The 19,673-nt window shown below is 42.5% G+C and overlaps 1 protein-coding gene across 1 annotated transcript; it reads left to right on the top strand.

Moving 5' to 3' along the window:
• The first annotated feature begins 3,817 nt into the window (after nucleotides 1-3,817).
• On the top strand, nucleotides 3,818-5,104 carry LOC100273016 (uncharacterized). The gene is made up of 2 exons (NM_001147466.1): nucleotides 3,818-4,382; nucleotides 4,505-5,104. Exon 2 carries the CDS (start codon nucleotides 4,615-4,617, stop codon nucleotides 4,993-4,995), a length of 381 nt encoding a protein of 126 aa, NP_001140938.1. The 5' UTR covers nucleotides 3,818-4,382; nucleotides 4,505-4,614; the 3' UTR covers nucleotides 4,996-5,104.
• The last annotated feature ends 14,569 nt before the right edge of the window (nucleotides 5,105-19,673 follow it).

The following is a 19,673-nucleotide window of genomic DNA, read 5'->3' as shown; positions in this document are numbered from 1 at the left end:
TGCTCTCAAGAGTCGTAACATGACTCATTAGGACCTACTTTGGTTACTTTAGTACAGCAACTAAAATTTAGTTATGGATTAAAGTTTAGTCTCTATTATATTTAGTTTTATGGACTAAAAGTATTTAGAACGTATTAAATGAATCATAAGATAACAACAATATTCATTAACATTCTCCTGCCATTAGTGCAACTAAAATAAAGTATGGGCAAAAAGTGAAATTAATATGGTTTAGTCCATTTTAGTTATTCCTTAAGGAACTAGAGAATAAAACAGTTTAGTCTCTGTTTTAGTCTCACCGTTTAGCAATTTAGGGACTAAATGAGACTAAAATAGAAGAACCAATCTTTAACTCAGCTGGTGGACGATGTTAGCGAAGCTTCCAACAGAGCATAGGAGGGTACTGAGAAGTTCCATCATCCTTAGTGCTTTGGGAGCTCTGGAAGGAAAAGAATGCAAGGGTTTTCGATCGCTTGTAGTAGGTCCTTCAGGTTGTTAAAAGTGAAGCCTTTTTCTTGGTGATCACGGTCGCCACAAATTTAGGTAGACTTTTCTCCCCCTCCTAGTTGGTTGTGCTTGGGTTCGAACCATGGTTTACAAAACCGGTGAAAACCGGTGGTAAATCGCTCAGTTTACCGAAACCCAGCTGGGCGCGGTTTCGGTTAACCATTAGTTTTTTTTCAAAATTCGTTACAAATTCAAAAAATTGAAAAAATCATAAAAACCGATAAACCGTCAATTTTTTGCCGGAAAATCGGATTTAATGCCAAGATTGAGTATTTAGTGGTCAATTTAGACATATTAGTCTTGTTTACTGTTATATGCTATATGTGAAGATGTTATATGCTATATATATATGTGAAGGCGAAACCCGTAGCTCAAGTCCAGTTTAGACATTTAGTGGTCAATTTCGTTTTCATTTCCTGTCCAAGATGAAATTCGTAGATCAAGTAGCTTAAGTTCTTCTAATAACTATCTATATGGACAAGACCCAATCTAGAACCCTTAGCTCCAGTTCTTCTGTATGTGTTCTTAAGATTTGCTGATCAGGAGAAAAGTTCAACACTTGGTGAGGTGCATATGCAATACATAAACACCAAACACACATACTAGTATGCTTTTTTGCTTTGTGGATAAGTATTTATTTGTCGTTCTTGTTTTCTCGCTAATGTATCTCATATCTTTTGTATAGACCTATCACTATCACTATGACAGATTGAAATAATATCACGATCCTTCCAACATGCCTGAGTACTATCACTATGACTCGAGCTAAACATGTGAGTATTGTGAAATAAGTCTACCTATGTGTCGTTGCCTCGTTGGAGAGTTATAAAATAACTTGTATTTGAGTATTGCGAAGTTCACTGGTTGTTTGTTGCATGAGAACTAGAGTTTGTGGTTGCATGATGTGCATGTTGTATGTTATTTTGGTGAACACATGTCGTGTGGATCAATTAATATTTACTGTGCAATGTGAATTGAGCAAACTATAAATAAATCTTGTCAATTTTTTCCATTTTTCTGTATAAAACAGCAAAAACCGGTTCATTTCATAAGTAATTACATATTATATTTGTCATTATTTTCCTAGCATTTTAGGAGTAGTAGGTTAATTACTAAAAATAAAAAATACATAAAAAAGCTTAACATTTTTATCTCTAATTCATTTCTTATCTTCTGAGGCTGAAAATTTTACTCGAGCTAAATAATACTATAACTAAACTACAAAAAAATTAATTTAGAAAACATATATAAAATTAATTTAGTTAGTAATTAGAAGAAAGAACACTGAACTCGCTTAACAAAATCAAAAAATTCCAGTAGTTTAGTAATAGTATAATTTAGCTCTATTAAAAATTTTAGCATCAGAAGATAATAAATGAGTCAGGGACAAAAATATTAAACTCTTTTATTTGATTTTTTTGTTTTGGGTAACTAAACTGTTACTTCTAAAATTTCAGAAAAATTAGGGCCAAGTCATTAAAAATGCCTACTAAAACTGCTCATGGGTTATTTATCTGATTTTATAAAGTTGAGAAGGTTAAATAACCGGCTTTGAAGGTGATTGATAAAATAGACTACCCTCTAAAAAGGGTTATATAGACTTATTCCATTTAATATTGCAGGCAGTTCTCCTGCCGGTTATTTAAAAAAAAGTGGAGGATTCCAATTCATAAGGCTAACTCGATACATAAAAAGTTTTTCGTAAATTTTGATATGGTTAACATAAGACATTCATAAAACATCAGAAGTATCTCAAATGCAAGAGGTACACTGCAAGCAGTACCTCGATTGCAAAACATACAGTGCAGAATTTGGGCCGCGTTAGGGAACAGTGGATTTTAATAATCTAGACCCAGGAAAATGCAGCACAAAGTTGATATTTAGGATTCTCCCGTTGCAACACATTACACAAGGTACAAAAAACAAAACGTTTGGTTGAATAATAGATAAAATTTATCTCATTTACCAGAATTCATAGCTAACCAAACGCCCCCTTGATCCTATGATAAATTGTTTCTCGACATCGTGATTTTTGTTTTTACGCCCAGCTCTCCCCTTTTGATCACCAAAAAATGGTATTTCTTGTCGTATCCCAGGACTTATCTTAAGAATTATAATAAATTATTATATATCACATGCTAATATATATCTACTTAAGATCTTATTTAGGTGTCCACATATTCGGTCGATTTATATGGGTTAGAATGGTTTAGTATAAAATTTAAACTAAATTTTGTACCAAATAACTTTATTACGTATGCATGAAGAACACTAATCCATTTAGAGCATGTACGATGCATATTAAAGCACCATTTTGAGGTTTGTAAACGAAAATCATGTCTCTATCAAGACACACCTTTGGCTCAGTTTTCTAAACCCAAGACACAGTTTCGTTAGTACAACACATAAATGAGCATATCTTAGTGATTTTTTTATTGAATAAGACATAAGTCTTACTTACAACACATTGTTTCTACATATGTATTAGATGTGTCTTACTTAAAAAACCATACCATGGTGTACCATGGTGTCAGAGTTGTACATGCTAACTATGGATCAATTTTTTTAAGTACAAGAGACATCTAAGAGCAAGTATAATAAGATGTTGTAGACCGGTTGTAAGAGATGTCATGTTAGATTTATGATGACGTGAAAGAAAGAGAAACAAAGAGAGAAAGAAAGTAGTCTGCTCACTTGTAGCCAACCGAAAATAGGATGCTCACAGACTCCAAAACATAAGGAAGAGATGGAGTAAGTATTAAATATATAGTTTATATCATTGAAGGATTATTATATGAGCCAACTTTTAGCTGGCTATATGTGACATGACAACATCATAAAGCCCGCTATGGACTATATTATTAAACTTGCTCCAAGAGACTGCATGATACAACCCTAAACTTGTAGATCATAAATATAGTTAAGGGACGACATGTATGAAGAATGACGATCTCTTGTATTTTTATCGGGGATATATAATTGTAGATGATATTGTTTAACACTCTTTACAAAGTGAAGTTTGAAATAGTAGATGAGATGGAGATGTGATAAGAGATCTGTTGGAGATGGCCTTACAAGCTTAGATGTCGCTCTCTAGCTAGAGAAATCTACTAAACAAAAAACTAGCTAAGGTTGTCTTTGGTGGCTAGTATAAAATAAGAGTACAAAACTGTAAATAATATTATTGAATTTATATAGTGAAGTTTAAAATATAAGTTATAATAAAAAATATATATATGATACGTTGGAGATGGCCCCTACAAGTCGTAAAGGCCCTGGCCCCCACCGTTGCTTCCAGTAGGTCATGATGCAGCGCACCTGTCCTCCCGCGCTGCTCCACCCCTTCCCACTCCTCCCATTTGCAAGTCCCAGTACCAGGTTTTCAAAACCGCCTTCACGCAGTCCACAGATAAAATACCGGCCTCCTCCTCCCTTTCCCCCTCCGATTCCCGCGCCCGCCCCTACGCTGCCAAAAGCGGGGGACACCGCCCGTCCCCCTCCCCGTCCGGGTCTCCACAAGCGCACCTGCGCGCGCGCGCCCGGCTTCCGTTGCGCAGCAGGGCAGCTGGGCAGGGCAGGGCAGGTCGCCATTTAGTCCTCTGCGCTTTTTGGCGTTGGTTCTTCTTGCACAACTCTTCTGCTGGATTCCAGCTCTGTTTTTCTTTCTCCTGTCCTGCTGGTCAGTCAAATATATCCTCCTGGTCCTGGGTAGCTTTTGGGTTCCGGCGCCTTGCCGTTCGCAGTTTGTGTTCTTGGTCATCTGATCTGGGTGGTATTAATCTGGAGACCCAGTCACTCGGTCGGGACGAGATCAATAAAAAGGAAGAAAGAAGCAGCGCGGCAAGCCGGCGGCGTCGCGAAGCTTAAGATCAGAGGTTTCTACCTTTTTTTTCTTCAAGTGTAACGTAACCTTTGTAATCTGGATGCGTTCACCGTAAATCCTGATTATGTCGAGCGGTTCTTGATTTCTTTCTCGTCTTCGCTGCATGTTGAGCAGACACCGTTGGTTGGGCGTTGCTTCAGATATAATCTACAAGACCAAGCTCAGATTCCATCAGTCGGTACGTACGTCGGAACAGCCTCACTTCGCTCGCTGCTGCGCGTTAGATGCCGGTTGCTTCGTCGCTAATGGCGATGGAGTTGGAGACGGACCAACTCGCCTGGGCGGAGCAGCAGCGGCAGCAGAATAGGAGGCAGACCATGGTCGTCTGCAGAAAGAGCGACGCAGCGGTGGCCAAAGGGCAGCAGCGTCAGAACGCTTCGCCGCCGTCGCCCAAGCCTCCGCCCGCGGGCGGGCTCAGCGCGGAGGCGTTCTTGGTTCTGGCGTGCGTCGCCGTGTCGCTCATCGTGCTGCCGCTGGTCCTGCCGCCGCTGTCGCCCCCGCCGCCTCTGCTGCTGCTGGTGCCGGTGTGCCTGCTCCTGCTCCTCGCCGCGCTCGCCACCTTCGTGCCGTCGGATGTCAGGAGCATGCCATCCTCCAACTTGTAACTACTAGTTGTTTTGCTAGTCAATATCCATAAATTCTTTTTGTTCAAGTCGGCATTTATGTCTGTGCATATGGCATAAAATGAGTGTAATGAAATGGAAATCTTGTCTTATCTTTCTTTTTTTGGCAAACAGACGTTCACCGTTAGATCGAACAAACTACTACGTACTTGTGCTTTCTGCCTGCGTTTTGGTTGAATTCATCTAGTTTCTACTGGTTTAACCAAATTATATATTATTATGTATTTGTACTAACAACACGTTTAGTTTAACATATAAGCTAGTTCATTATTTTTCTTGTTTGGTTTGTGGAATGTAATGAGTTGATCTATTACCATTTTATTCCCCATAAACTAATAATTAGTAACTAGGTACGTACTCGTGCGTTGCCACAGTAGTTGAAAAATTAATATAAAACATAGATACGACATAACAAACACCACCGTGATATGCAAACTTTGTATTTCTTGAAACAAGCAATTTCTTTTTCTCTTTGGGTTGATTCTTGTGTATAGTGGTTCTTAGTTTTTCTTGTTCTAGCCTTGCTCGTACGTGCTTAGCTAGAGTGTTTTCTTATCTTTTGTACAATGGTCGTTTAAATAAAATTTAACCGTGTAGGCTTACCTACCTTGTTGTTTTCCCAGTTAAAATAGTTTCTGAAAGGGAAATAGGGTTAAACTTTTCCACAATTAATTTTGGTGGTTGAATGCCCAATACAAATAATGGACTAACTAGTTTGCTCTAGATTATATGTTCTACAGTGCATAAAGGTTCAACACAAACTAATAAAAGATTAAAGTTAGGGTTCAAATACAAATGAGCAAAGAAACCGAGTGTGCGCTGGTCTGACGCACCGGACTGTCTGGTGTGCCACCGGACTGTGTCCAGTGCACTAGGACCGTACAGAGCCAACTGGCCACTCTCGGGTTTCTTCAGGCGCTCTCCGCTATAATTCACTGGACTGTCCGGTGTGACAGCAGAGCAATGGCTACTTCGCGCAACAGTTGACTGCAAAAGCGCGGTGATCAGATGAACAGTGAAGAACAGTGCACACATAGTCAGAGCCGCAGGTCAGAGGCACACCGGACACTGAACAGTGCCTGTCTGGTGCGGCTAGAGGACAAAGCCTCCAACGGTCAAAAGCTCCAGAACCCTAACGGTTGGGTGACGTGGCTGGCGCACCGGACAGTGTCCGGTGCGCCCATCAACAGCAGCGTGCCCCAACGGTTATTTGGTGGTTGAGGGCTATAAATACCCCCAACCACCACCACTCCAAGCATCCAAGTTTTCCAATGTTCTCATTCAATACAAGAGCTAGTGCATTCACTCCTAGACACAAATCAAAAGAATCAAAGCCTCTCCAAGTGCCAAATCCACTCTAACCACTTAGTGACTTGAGAGACAGTTTGTTCGTATTCTTTGTGCTCTTGTTGCTTCGATCGCTTCCTCCCTTCCTCATTCTTGTTCTCAAGTGAATTGTAATCAAAGCAAGAGACATCAAGTGTGTAGTGGTCCTTGTGGGGTCTAAGTGACCCGTTTGATTAAGGAGAAAGCTCACTCGGTCTAGGTGACCGTTTGAGAGAGGGAAAGGGTTGAAAGAGACCCGGTCTTTGTGACCATCTCAACGGGGACTAGGTTCTTTAGAACCGAACCTCGGTAAAACAAATCACCTGTTCATCCGCTTTATTTCTTGGTTGATTTGTTTTCCCCTCTCTTTCGGACTCAGATTCATTTCTAATGCTAACCCCGGCTTGTAGTGTGTGATTAAATTTATAATTTTCAGATTCCACCTATTCACCCCCCTCTAGGCGACTTTCAATCGGTATCAGAGCCCGGTGCTTCATTAGAGTCTAACAACTCGAAGTGATGTCGGGAGGATCCACCAAGAGGGAGATGGAAATCGGCGAGAAGGCCACAAGCCATGGTAAGGTTCCTCAAGGGAGTCCGGCACCAAAGCCAAGGAGGGATCCCCTCCTCACATCAAGTCGCATCGGAGTGGCGACAAGAAGAAAAAGATGAAGAAAGTGGTCTACTACAAGATCGACTCATCGTCGCCCTCCACATCCGTCTCCGACGCCGCGTCCGTCACTTCTAAGCGCCATGAGCGCAAGAAGTATAGTAAGATGTCACTTCGTTATCCCCATATTTCTAAGCGTACTCCTTTACTTTCTGTTCCATTAGGCAAACCACCATATTTTGATGGTGGAGATTATTGTATGTGGAGTGATAAAATGAGGCATCACATAACCTCACTCCACACAAGCATATGGGACATTGTTGAATTTAGAGCGCGGGTACCTACCATGGGGGACGAGGGCTACGACTCGGACGAGGTCGCCCAAATACGACACTTTAACTCCAAAGTAACTACTATACTCCTCGCCTCTCTATGTCGAGAGGAGTATAATAAGGTGGAAGGGTTAAATAGTGCCAAGGAGATTTGGGACGTCCTAAAGACCACGCATGAAGGAGATGAGGTGACCAAGAACACCAAACGAGAGACAATCGAGGGGGAGCTCGGTCGATTCATTCTCAACCAAGGAGAGGAGCCACAAGCAATGTACAACCGACTCAAGACCTTTTCTCAATCAAGTGCGCAACCTCGGGAGCACTAAATGGGATGACCATGAGATGGTCAAGGTTATTCCTTGTTTTTCGCAATCCTACTCAAGTACAATTAATTTGTGGGGATCCTAGATACAAATTAATGTCTCCCGAGGAAGTGATAGGAAAGTTTGTGAGCTTTGAACTAATGATCAAAGGCTCCAAACACATCGTCGACTTGGAGCAAGGCGGCACCTCCACACCCGAGGTGCAACCCGTCGCATTCAAAGCGACGGAAGAGAAGAAAGAAGAGTCTACATCAAGTAGGCTCCCCATCGACGCCTCCAAGCTCGACAATGAGGAGATGGCGATCATCATCAAGAGCTTTCGCCAAATCCTCAAGCAAAGGAGGAGGAAAGACTACAAACCCCACTCCAAGAGGGTGTGCTACAAATGTGGTAAGCCCGGTCATTTTATTGCTAAATGTCCAATGTCTAGTGATAGTGACAGGGGCGACGACAAGAGGGGAAAGAAGAAGGAGAAGAATAAGTACTACAAGAGAAAGGGCCGTGATGCCCACGTGTGTCGGGAATGGGACTCCGATGAGAGCTCCACCGACTCCTCCGACGAGGATGCCGCCAACATCGCCGTCAACAAAGGCCTTCTCGTCCCCAACGTCGGCCACAAATGCTTCATGGCAAAGGACGACAAAAAGAAGAAGGTACAATATAGAACCACCCCAAGTATACTACATCTAGTGATGAGGGTAGTTCTAGTGAAGATGAAGATGATCTGCTTACCCTTTTTGCCAACCTTTACATGCAACAAAAGGAAAAATTAAGTGAATTGATAGGAGCCATTCATGAGAAGGATGAACTCTTGGATAGCCAAGAGGAATTCCTTATTAAAGAAAACAAGAAGCATGTTAAAGTAAAAAAATGCTTATGCTCAGGAGGTTGAAAAATGTGAAAATTTGATTAAGGAGCTTAGCATGTGCCATGATTCAATTACCAATCTTAGAAATGAAAATGCTAAGATTGATAAATTGAATGAATCTATTTCTAGCCTTAGGACCGAAAATGCTAGTTTAATTTCCAAGGCTAAAGATTTAAGTGTTTGCAATGATTCTATTTCCTGTCTTAGAAATGAGAATGCCATATTACATGCTAAGATAGATGAACTAAATGTTTGCAAACCCTCTACATCTACTGTTGATCATGTTACTATTTGTACTAGATGTAGAGATGTTAATGTTGATGCTATAAATGATCACCTTGCTTTAACTAAACAACAAAATGATCATATAGCTCAATTAACTGCTAAAATCAATGAGCATGAAATTGAAAATAAAAAATTTAAATTTGCTAGAAGCATGCTCTATAGTGGGAGACGCCCTGGCATTAAGGATGACATTGGTTTCCAACAGGGAAGCAATATCAAGCTTAATGCCCCTAAGAAATTGTCTAACTTTGTTAAGGGCAAAGCTCCCATGGTTCAGGATAATGAGGGCTATATTTTATATCCTGCTGATTATCCCGAACACAAAATTAGGAGAATTCATGCTAAGAAATCTTATTTTGTTTCTCACCATGATTTTATGTATAAGAATGAGGCTTCTAGCTCTAGGAATTCTACTCATGTTAAAATGCCTAAAAAGAAAACTCCTACTACATCAAATGATCACAAACATTCCATTTAAGACTTTTGATGCATCATATGTTTTAACTAACAAATCAGGCAAAGTAGTTGCCAAATATGTTGGGGGCAAACACAAGGGCTCTAAGACTTGTGTTTGGGTACCCAAGGTGCTTGTTTCTAACGTGAAAGGACCCAAGACTGTTTGGGTACCTAAGAACAAGGCCTAAATTGTTTTGCAAGTTTATGCATCCGGGGGTTCAAGTTGGATAATTGATAGCGGATGCACAAACCACATGACAGGGGAGAAAAGAATGTTCTTCTCCTACGAGAAAACGAAGATCCCCAAAGAGCTATCACATTCGGGGATGGAAATCAAGGTTTGGTCAAAGGACTTGGTAAAATTGCTATATCACGTGACCATTCTATTTCCAATGTTTTTCTTGTAGATTCTTTAGATTACAACTTGCTTTCAGTTTCTCAATTATGCAAAATGGGCTACAACTGTCTATTTACAGATGTAGGTGTTACTGTCTTTAGAAGAAGTGATGATTCAGTAGCACTTAAGGGAGTGTTAGAGGGTCAGCTATATTTAGTTGATTTTAATGAGAACACAGCTGAACTCAACACTTGTTTAATTGCTAAGACTAATATGGGTTGGCTCTGGCATCGCCGACTAGCCTATGCTGGAATGAAGAATCTCCACAAACTTCTAAAGGGTGAACACATTTTGGGACTAACAAATGTTCATTTTGAGAAAGACAGGGTTTGTAGTGCATGTCAAGCAGGAAAGAAAGTTGGCATCCATCATCCACACAAGGACATCATGACGACCGATAGGCCGCTTGAGCTACTTCACATGGATTTATTCAGCCCGATCGCTTACATAAGCATCCGCGGGAGTAAGTATTATCTTGTGATTGTGGATGATTATTCTTGCTTCACTTGGGTATTCTTTTTGCAGGAAAAATCTTAGACCCAAGAGACCTTGAAGGGATTCTTGAGACGGGCTCAAAATGAGTTTGGACTGAGAATAAAAAAGATAAGAAGCGACAATGGGGCGGAGTTCAAGAACTCTCAAATCGAAGGCTTTCTTAAGGACGAGGGCATCAAGCACAAGTTCTCTTCTCCCTACACACCTCAACAAAATGGTGTAGTGGAGAGGAAGGATAGAACTCTACTGGACATGGCAAGGACCATGCTTGATGAATACAAGACTTTGGACCGGTTTTGGGCTGAGGCGATTAACACCGCCTGCTACTCCATCAACCAGCTCTACCTTCACCGAATCCTCAAGAAGACATCATATGAACTCCTAACCGGTAAAAAGCCCAATGTTTCATATTTTAGAGTCTTTGGTAGCAAATGCTTTATTCTTATTAAAAGAGGTAGAAAGTCTAAATTTGCACCTAAGGCTGTAGAAGGCTTTTTACTAGGATATGACTCAAACACAAGGGCATATAGAGTCTTCAACAAATCCACTGGATTAGTTGAGGTTTCTTGTGACATTGTGTTTGATGAGACTAATGGCTCCCAAGTGGAGCAAGTTGATCTTGATGAACTAGATGATGAAGAGGCTCCGTGCGTCGTGCTAAGGAACATGTCCATTGGGGATGTGTGTCCTAAGGAATCCGAAGAGCCCACACAAGCACAAGATCAACCGTCATCTTACATGCAAGCATCTCCACCAACTCAAGATGAGGAACATGCTCAAGATGATAAAGATCAGGAGGATGAGCCACCTCAAGAGGAGGACAATAATCAAGGGGGAGATGAAGACAAGTAAGATGATCAAGAAACACAGGGTCAAAGACCGCCACACCCAAGAGTCCACCAAGCAATTCAAAGAGATCACCCCGTCAACTCCATCATCGGCGATATTCATAAGGGGGTAACCACTAGATCTCGAGTTGCTCATTTTTGTGAACATTACTCTTTTGTGTCCTCTATTGAGCCATATAGGGTGGAAGATGCACTAAGAGATTCGGAATGGGTGCTGGCTATGCAAGAGGAACTCAACAACTTCACAAGGAATGAGGTATGGCATTTAGTTCCACGTCCTAATCAAAATGTTGGAGGTACCAAATGGGTATTTCGCAACAAGCAAGATGAGCATGGTGTGGTGACAAGGAACAAAGCCCGACTTGTGGCCAAAGGTTATTCACAAGTCGAAGGTTTGCACTTTGATGAAACTTATGCACCCGTAGCTAGGCTTGAGTCAATTCGTATATTACTTGCCTATGCTACTTACTATGGCTTCAAGCTTTATCAAATGGACGTGAAAAGTGCCTTCCTCAATGGACCAATCAAGGAAGAGGTCTATGTTGAGCAACCTCCCGACTTTGAAGATAGTGAGTACCCTAACCATGTGTATAAACTCTCAAAGGCGCTTTATGGGCTCAAGCAAGCCCCAAGAGCATGGTATGAATGCCTGCGAGATTTCCTTATCACTAATGGCTTCAAAGTCAGAAAAGTCGATCCTACACTCTTTACTAAAACTATTGCAAAAGATTTGTTTGTATGCCAAATCTATGTTGATGATATCATATTTGGGTCTACTAACAAATCTACTTGTGAAGAGTTTAGTAGGATCATGATACAAAAATTTGAGATGTCTATGATGGGGGAGTTGAAGTATTTCCTAGGATTTCAAGTCAAGCAACTTCAGGACGGCACCTTCATCAGCCAAAAAAAGTACATTCAAGACATACTTAACAAGTTTGGAATGAAGGATGCCAAGCCCATCAAGACACCCATGGGAACAAATGGGCATCTTGACCTCGACACGGGAGGTAAATACGTAGATCAAAAGGTATATCGGTCGATGATAGGATCTTTACTCTATTTATGTGCATCTTGACCGGATATTATGCTTTCCATATGCATATGTGCAAGGTTCCAAGCCGATCCTAAGGAAGTTCACCTTAGGGCCGTGAAAAGAATCATGAGATATTTATTTTACACTACTAAGTTTGGACTTTGGTACCCCTAGGGATCCACTTTTGATTTAATAGGATATTACGATGTCGATTGGGCAGGGTGTAAAATTGATAGGAAGAGCACATCAGGGACTTGTCAGTTTCTGGGGAGATCCCTGGTGTCATGGGCTTCAAAGAAACAAAACTCAGTAGCTCTTTCTACCGCCGAAGCCGAGTACATTGCCGCAGGCCATTGCTGTGCACAATTACTTTAGATCAGGCAAACCCTCAGGGACTATGGCTACAAATTAAGCAAAGTCCCTCTCTTATGTGACAATGAGAGTGTAATCCGCATGGTGGATAATCTCATTGAACACAGCCGCACTAAGCACATAGACATTCAGTATCACTTCTTGAGGGATCACCAACAAAGGGGGGATATCGAGATTGCTTATGTTAGCACCAAAGAACAATTAACCGATATCTTTACCAAACCATTAGATGAGAAAACCTTTAGCAAACTTAGGAATGAGCTAAATATTCTTGATTCTCGGAATTTTGATTGAAACATTGCACACATAGCTCACATTGCACACATAGCTCATCTATATACCTTTGATCATCTCTCTTTCTTTTGGTAGAAATACACAATTCCTATTATTTATGTACCAAGGCTACGACTAACGTGTTTCCAAGTATATTTCTATACTAAGTCATAGATTGAAAGGGAAATGGAGTATGTGACGAAGACAAGGCTTCCACTCCACTCTAATGGTATTGTTTATCCTTCGTCGCTACTCCACTCGTTCCAAATTGGTATAATCTTCACTCATATTTCATTTGCCAATAGGGGAGAAAGTAAAGAGGGCTCTCAATGTTCTATTTTTTGGCGATTAATGCCAAAGGGGGAGAAAATATTAAGCCCAAAGCAAAAGGACCGCACCACCAACTTAAAAAAATTTCGAAATGAAGATTTATTTGGTTATCACAAAAGTTTGTTTTTCAAATGGTATCTTGTGATAAGAAATTTCTTCAATTGGTATATTTTCAAAATTGGCATCTAAATTACATACTTCCAATTGGTATCTATTAAAACCCTCTTGAAAACTAAGAGGAGAATTTCATTCAGGGGGAGTTTTGTTTAAGTCAAAGGAAAAGTATTTGAAATAGGGGGAGAAATTTCAAATCTTGAAAATGCTTCTTGCAATCTTATTCATATACCTTTGACTATTTGCAAAAGACTTTGAAAATATTTTCCAAAAAGGATTTGCAAAAACAAAACAAGTGGTGCAAATGTGGTCCAAAATGTTAAATAAAAGAAAGCAATCCATGCATATCTAGTGAAATTACCAATTGGTTTAATTCCAAGTAACCTATGCACTTACATTATGCAAACTAGTTCATTTCTGCACTTATATATTTGCTTTGGTTTGTGTTGGCATCAATCACCAAAAAGGGGGAGATTGAAAGAGAAATAGGGTTAACCTTTTCCATAATTAATTTTGGTGGTTGAATGCCCTACACAAATAATGGACTAACTAGTTTGCTCTAGATTATATGTTCTACAGGTGCATAAAGGTTCAACACAAACCAATAAAAGATTAAAGTTAGGGTTCAAATACAACGGAGCAAAGAAACTGAGTGTGCCCTGGTCTGGCGCACCGGACAGTGTCCGGTGCACCAGGACCGTATAGAGCCAACTGGCCACTCTCGGGTTTCTTCAGGCGCTCTCCACTATAATTCACCAGACTGTCCGATGTGCCACCGGACTGTCTAGTGTGACAGCAGAGCAACAACTACTTCGCGCAACGGTCGACTGCAAAAGCGCGATGATCAGATGAACAGTGAAGAACAGTGCGCGCAAAGTCAATGCCGCCGGTCAGAGGCGCACTGGACACTAAACAGTGCCTGTCTGGTGCGGCATCGGACTGTCCGGTTCCACTAGAGGACAAAGTCTCCAATGTTCAAAAGCTCCAGAACCCTAACGGTTGGGTGACGTGGCTGGCGCACCGGACTGTCCGGTGCGCCCATCGACAGCAGCCTGCCCCAACGGTTGTTTGGTGGTTGAGGGCTATAAATACCCCCCAACCACCACCACTCCAAGCATCCAAGTTTTCCAAGGTTCTCATTCAATACAAGAGCTAGTGCATTCACTCCTAGACACAAATCAAAAGAATCAAAGCCTCTCCAAGTGCCAAATTCACTCCAACCACTTAGTGAATTGAGAGAGAGAGTTCGTTTGTGTTCTTTGTGCTCTTGTTGCCTGGATCGCTTTCTTCCTTCCTCATTCTTGTTCTCAAGTGAATTGTAATCAAAGCAAGAGACACCAAGTGTGTGGTGGTCCTTGTGGGGTCTAAGTGACTCGTTTGATTAAGGAGAAAGCTCACTCGATCTAGGTGACCGTTTGAGAGAGGGAAAGGGTTGAAAGAGACCCGGTCTTTATGACCACCTCAACGGGGACTAGGTTCTTTAGAACCGAACCTCGATAAAACAAACCACTATGTTCATTCGTTTTATTTCGTGGTTGATTTGTTTTCCCCTCTGTTTTGGACTCAGATTCATTTCTAACGCTAACCTCGGCTTGTAGTGTGTGCTTAAGTTTATAATTTTCAGATTCCGCCTATTCACCCCCTCTAGGTGACTTTCAGTTTCAAAAAATCATTCATGAACTATCAAAGTGTGTTTCTGTCCTCGTACTTTTCTTTTCAGCTTAACTTCACACCTCATCCCATGTGGAACGCTGCACCATCAAGTCTAATTAGCTCCAACACTGCTCATGATTGGAGATAGAATACAATATTTGAATAAAAAACTTCATTAGTTTTGCCAGCATAGTTATAATTACCAAATAAATGAGAACACATTGATCATGGCTAGATAACAATGATGTTGCTGGCACTCACAACTTAACTCCAATGCTGATTCAGCCAAGTAGATCTTTCCTTCCCAATAGACTGCCTCATAATTCTGGTGCTAGTGACTAAGAGTATGATATTCATGTAGCTGACACTAAAAGGCAAATTCTGTCAAAGTACAAATGCTTGGCTGCCTTATTTCGGCTTGAAAAAACACATCAAAGTAACAGAAGGATTTCCCTAACAACTAATAATGTACGTGCATCAGCTTAGTTAAACATCATGAACTCTGTATTATGTTCTAGGCTGGGAGAATAAAATTAATTCCATTAGAACTTTTAAGCATGCCCATTGACAAATTTTGTTATTGTGGAGCAGACACCATACTAGATTGCCATGAAAAAAAAGAGAAACACACTTTGATTTTCTGAGCTTCTTGAATCGAATACATAGATGACTCCATAGTAGACCTTCGTAAAAATCTCTCTTGGTCAACATGTACTACATACATTGAGAAAGTATACATGACAGTGGATTTCATCGATTCACTGTTTTTTAGACGAAAGGCTTATGGCCTAGCTTGCATTCAAATCTTAACAATATTATTACAAGGGTTAACATCTTACAAGAGAGCACCGAAATGTCACAACAACTTGTACCACTACACACCAGACCGACAGGAGTATTTCGAAAAAAACAACCAGCAACAAGATCAAAAGAAACAGACTCCTAAACAAGCAATACACCTCTTCTTGGGTATGTAGTCGTAGATCTGTACACAAACCAGAGCGCTAGAGAGTAAATCACCTATGGAGGTGGGCAGGTCCTTCTCTAGGTACTTCAACTCCTTAAGGATCCTCTTCGACGTCATTGATCAAACCCTAAACAAAATCCCCAAAATCCACAGATCAAATCAAACCTAGGGTAGGGTACCGTAGATCGAGCCAATTGAATCAAGGAAGGTGGCAGTATCGATCGGTGACAAGGGGACAACCGAGGATGGCGCGGGGTCGATGCAGCGGCTGCCTCCCTCTCTTCTCCGAGGTGGGCGATGGTGACAAAGTGTCGATCAGGCGAGGATAGTGTGGGGTAGGTGCAGCGGCCACCTCCCACTCTTCTCCAAGGCGAGTGATAGCGACGGAGGTGGTTGTGCCGGGGGACCAGGCACCAGGCGGGGATGGCGCGGGGTCGATGCAGCAGTTGCCTTCCTCTCTTCTCTGAGGCGAGCGACGACGACGGAGGTGCTCGTGTCGGGGGGACCAGGCGGAGATGGTGTGACAACAGCGAGGAGTCGGGGGATGGTGCGAGGTGGATCTGAGGAAGGGGAGGTTAACGAGAGGAAGCGAGGAGTCAGGCAGCGTGGATTGCGACATTCAGTGAGCTTGCATGGCCCATGGTGCAAGGCAGAAGAGGAGATGAGTGCGAGCAAGGATGGAAGGGGCGCACATGTGGATCATTGGAGCACGGACGAGGATGGAAGGGATGCGGGGAGGAGTATGGAAGGGGCGGGCTAAGATGGAAGGGAGGCGGGGGAGGAGGATGACGGTAAGGTTTGCCGGCAGGGATCACGGTCGGGGGCGAGGGAAGGGGGTCACGGAGGCAGGGCGGACGTGGAGGGGCAGAACCGTGCACCGTGTGGACGCTTACACTACTATCTTAAGAAGTAGTATAGATAAGACGAGGAATGAGTTCATTCCACCAAATTTATGGAATATACTTATGATGCCCCACTTCATTTGTCAGCAGAATTAGCAGACAAAACAAAGTATATCAACCAACAAACCACAGAGCACGACACACAAATTTATGTGGAAATCCTTCAATGTGAAGGCAAAAACAACGGGCACCAGCTAGACAAAACCTTCACTGTGATGTGAAGTGTTTACAGAACGTCGTCCTCAAACAGCGGCTTACAAGAGGAGTAATGACTGTGACGCAACACAAAACCCTAATTAGGGTCAATAATATATACCGCGGGGGGGGGGGGGGGGGGGGCTCCCCCCTCTCCACGCACCCCCTGTCACCATCATACCTGCTAGGGCTAAGCAATTATACCAACTAAGTTTGATCTTAGATCCAGGAATAGTTTTACTCATCATATCAGCTAGATTAAAACATGTACTGATCTTGCATACCCTCAATTTACCTTCTGCAACTATCTCCCAGTTGTAATGATACTTAATGTCAATGTGCTTTGTCCTCTCATGAAACATCTGATCCTTTGTAAGGTAAATAGCACTCTGACTGTCACAGAACAATGTAATACAAGATGTATCTTCACAAAACTCAGCATATAGACCTTTCAACCAAATGACCTCTTTGCTACCATCACAAGCTGCAACATACTCTGCCTCTGTAGTAGACAAAGCAACTGTGGGCTGTAGATAAGCCCTTCAACTAACTGCACATCTGAAAGGGAAATGTGCTCTTGGGCCATTTCTAAGTATTTTGGTGATTAAGTGTCCAACACAAATGGTTATGTGTTAAACTATGTCAAATGGTGGACAAAGTGCAAATCAATACAAAGGTATGATTCTAGACTTAGTACATTGGTTTTTGTGTACTAACATATTTGTCTAAGTGCTAGAATCAGAGAAAAGAATAATGGAAAAGACTTGGCTCGAGCAGCCAAGACTCTGCTCAGTCTGGGTGCACCGGACTATCCGGTGGTGCACCGGACAGTGTCCGGTGCGCCAGGCTGGCGTCTGGTGAACTGCCTGCTCTCGGGTCTCGACGGCGGCGTACGGATATAAATCACCGGACTGTCCGGTGATGCACTGGACTGTCCGGTGAGTCGGCTGCGGCGAAGTCGCCGCTCTCGGGAATCAAGTCAACAACGTACGACTAAAATTCACCGGACTGTCCGGTGATGCACCAAACTGTCCGGTGAGCCAACGGTCGGCCGAGCCAACGGTCGGCCACGCAATCCGCGCGTGACGCGTGGCCGGGCCAACGGTCTGATGGGGGCACCGGACAGTGTCCGGTGCGCCAACGGCTCAAATTTTTCAACGGTCGGCTGTGCCAGAATAGGAAAGAAATCTGCACCGGACTGTCCGGTGCACCAGTCGACAGAAGGCAAGAATTGCCTTCCTAGATTGCTCTCAATGGCTCCTAGCTGCCTTGGGGCTATAAAAGGGACCCCTAGGTGCATGAAGGAGTACATCAAGCATTCTTTGATCATCTCTTAGCACCAAGACATCTCTCTAGCGCTTTTGATTCGTTGTGATAGCAATTTGAGCTCCTCTTGAGTTGAGAACTCCGTGTGTGATCTTAGAGCTCAAGTTGTGACTTGTGTGCGTGTTTGTGCTCATGCTTTGATGCTTATGTGTGTTGCTCTTCCCACTCTTACATCTGTGCTTCTTTGTGATCATCTCATTGTAAGGGCGAGAGGCTCCAAGTTGTGGAGATTCCTCGCAAACGAGAAAGAGTAAAGGAAAAAGAACACCATGGTATTCAAGTTGATCATTGGATCACTTGAAAGGAGTTGAGTGCAACTCTCGTCCATTGGGATGCCACAACGTGGACTAGGCAAGTGTTGTACTTGGCCGAACCATGGGATAAATCTCTGTGTCTCTTGTGCTTGTTCTCACTGTGTCAATTGTGGTTCACAAGAGCTCTCCTTAGCCACTTGATTTCATTGTGCTAACACTTAATCAAGTTTGTGGCTTTAAGTTTCAAGTTTTTACAGGATCACCTATTCACCCCCTCTAGGTGCTCTCAATTAGTATCGGAGCTGTTCTCTTCATGAAAGGGACTAATCGCCCGAAGAGATGGATCCTAAGGGAAAGGGGATGGTGGTCAACGATAAGGAGAAGGAGTCCATCTTCAACGAGCCGAGGGACGACAAAGCCACTGACTCCGGCTCGAGTCAAAAGAAGAAGGACGAGAAGAAGAAGAGGCGGATCAAGAAGATAGTCTACTACGACAGCGACGAGTCTTCCTCTTCCCAAAAGGACGACGAATACGAGGAGAAAAAGAAAACGGTTAACTCGAACTTTTCTTTCGATTATTCTCATATTCCGCAAAGTTCCAATACTCATTTGCTTTCCATTCCACTTGGTAAACCTCCTCACTTTGATGGAGAGGACTACGGATTGTGGAGTCACAAAATGCGTAGTCACTTGTTCTCTCTCCATCCAAGTATATGGGAGATAGTAGAAAATGGAATGCAATTTGATAGTATGGATAGTCCCACATTTATCAATGAACAAATTCACAAAAATGCACAAGCTACTACTGTTTTGTTAGCATCATTGTGCAGGGAGGAATATCATAAGGTGAGCGGCTTGGATAACGCCAAGCAGATTTGGGACACCCTCAAGATCTCGCATGAGGGGAACGACGTCACCATGCTCACCAAGATGGAGTTGGTGGAAGGCGAACTAGGAAGGTTCGCGATGATCAGGGGGGAGGAGCCAACTCAAACTTACAACAGGCTCAAGACCCTGGTCAACAAAATAAGGAGCTATGGAAGCACGAGATGGACGGACCACGACGTCGTCAGGCTTATGCTAAGGTCCTTCACTATCCTTGATCCGGATCTTGTAAACTCTATTCATGAAAATCCTAGGTACAACAAGATGACGCCCGAAGAGATACTTGGAAAGTTCGTAAGCGGGCGAATGATGATCAAGGAGGCGAGATATGTTGATGAGGCGTTAAATGGCCCAATCCACGAGCCTAAAACTATTGCTCTAAAAGCAACAAGTAGCAGGGAGGCACTACCTAG

This window comes from Zea mays, chromosome 3 (assembly GCF_902167145.1).
Source record: "Zea mays cultivar B73 chromosome 3, Zm-B73-REFERENCE-NAM-5.0, whole genome shotgun sequence".
Taxonomy (NCBI): Eukaryota; Viridiplantae; Streptophyta; class Magnoliopsida; order Poales; family Poaceae; genus Zea; species Zea mays.
The sequence above is the reverse complement of the archived record's forward strand: the minus strand, read 5'-3'. Positions and strand labels throughout refer to the sequence as shown.

Coding starts and splice junctions, on each gene's coding strand:
- LOC100273016 (NM_001147466.1), top strand. CDS start 4,615: ATGCCGGTTGCTTCGTCGCTAATGGCGATGGAGTTGGAGACGGACCAA.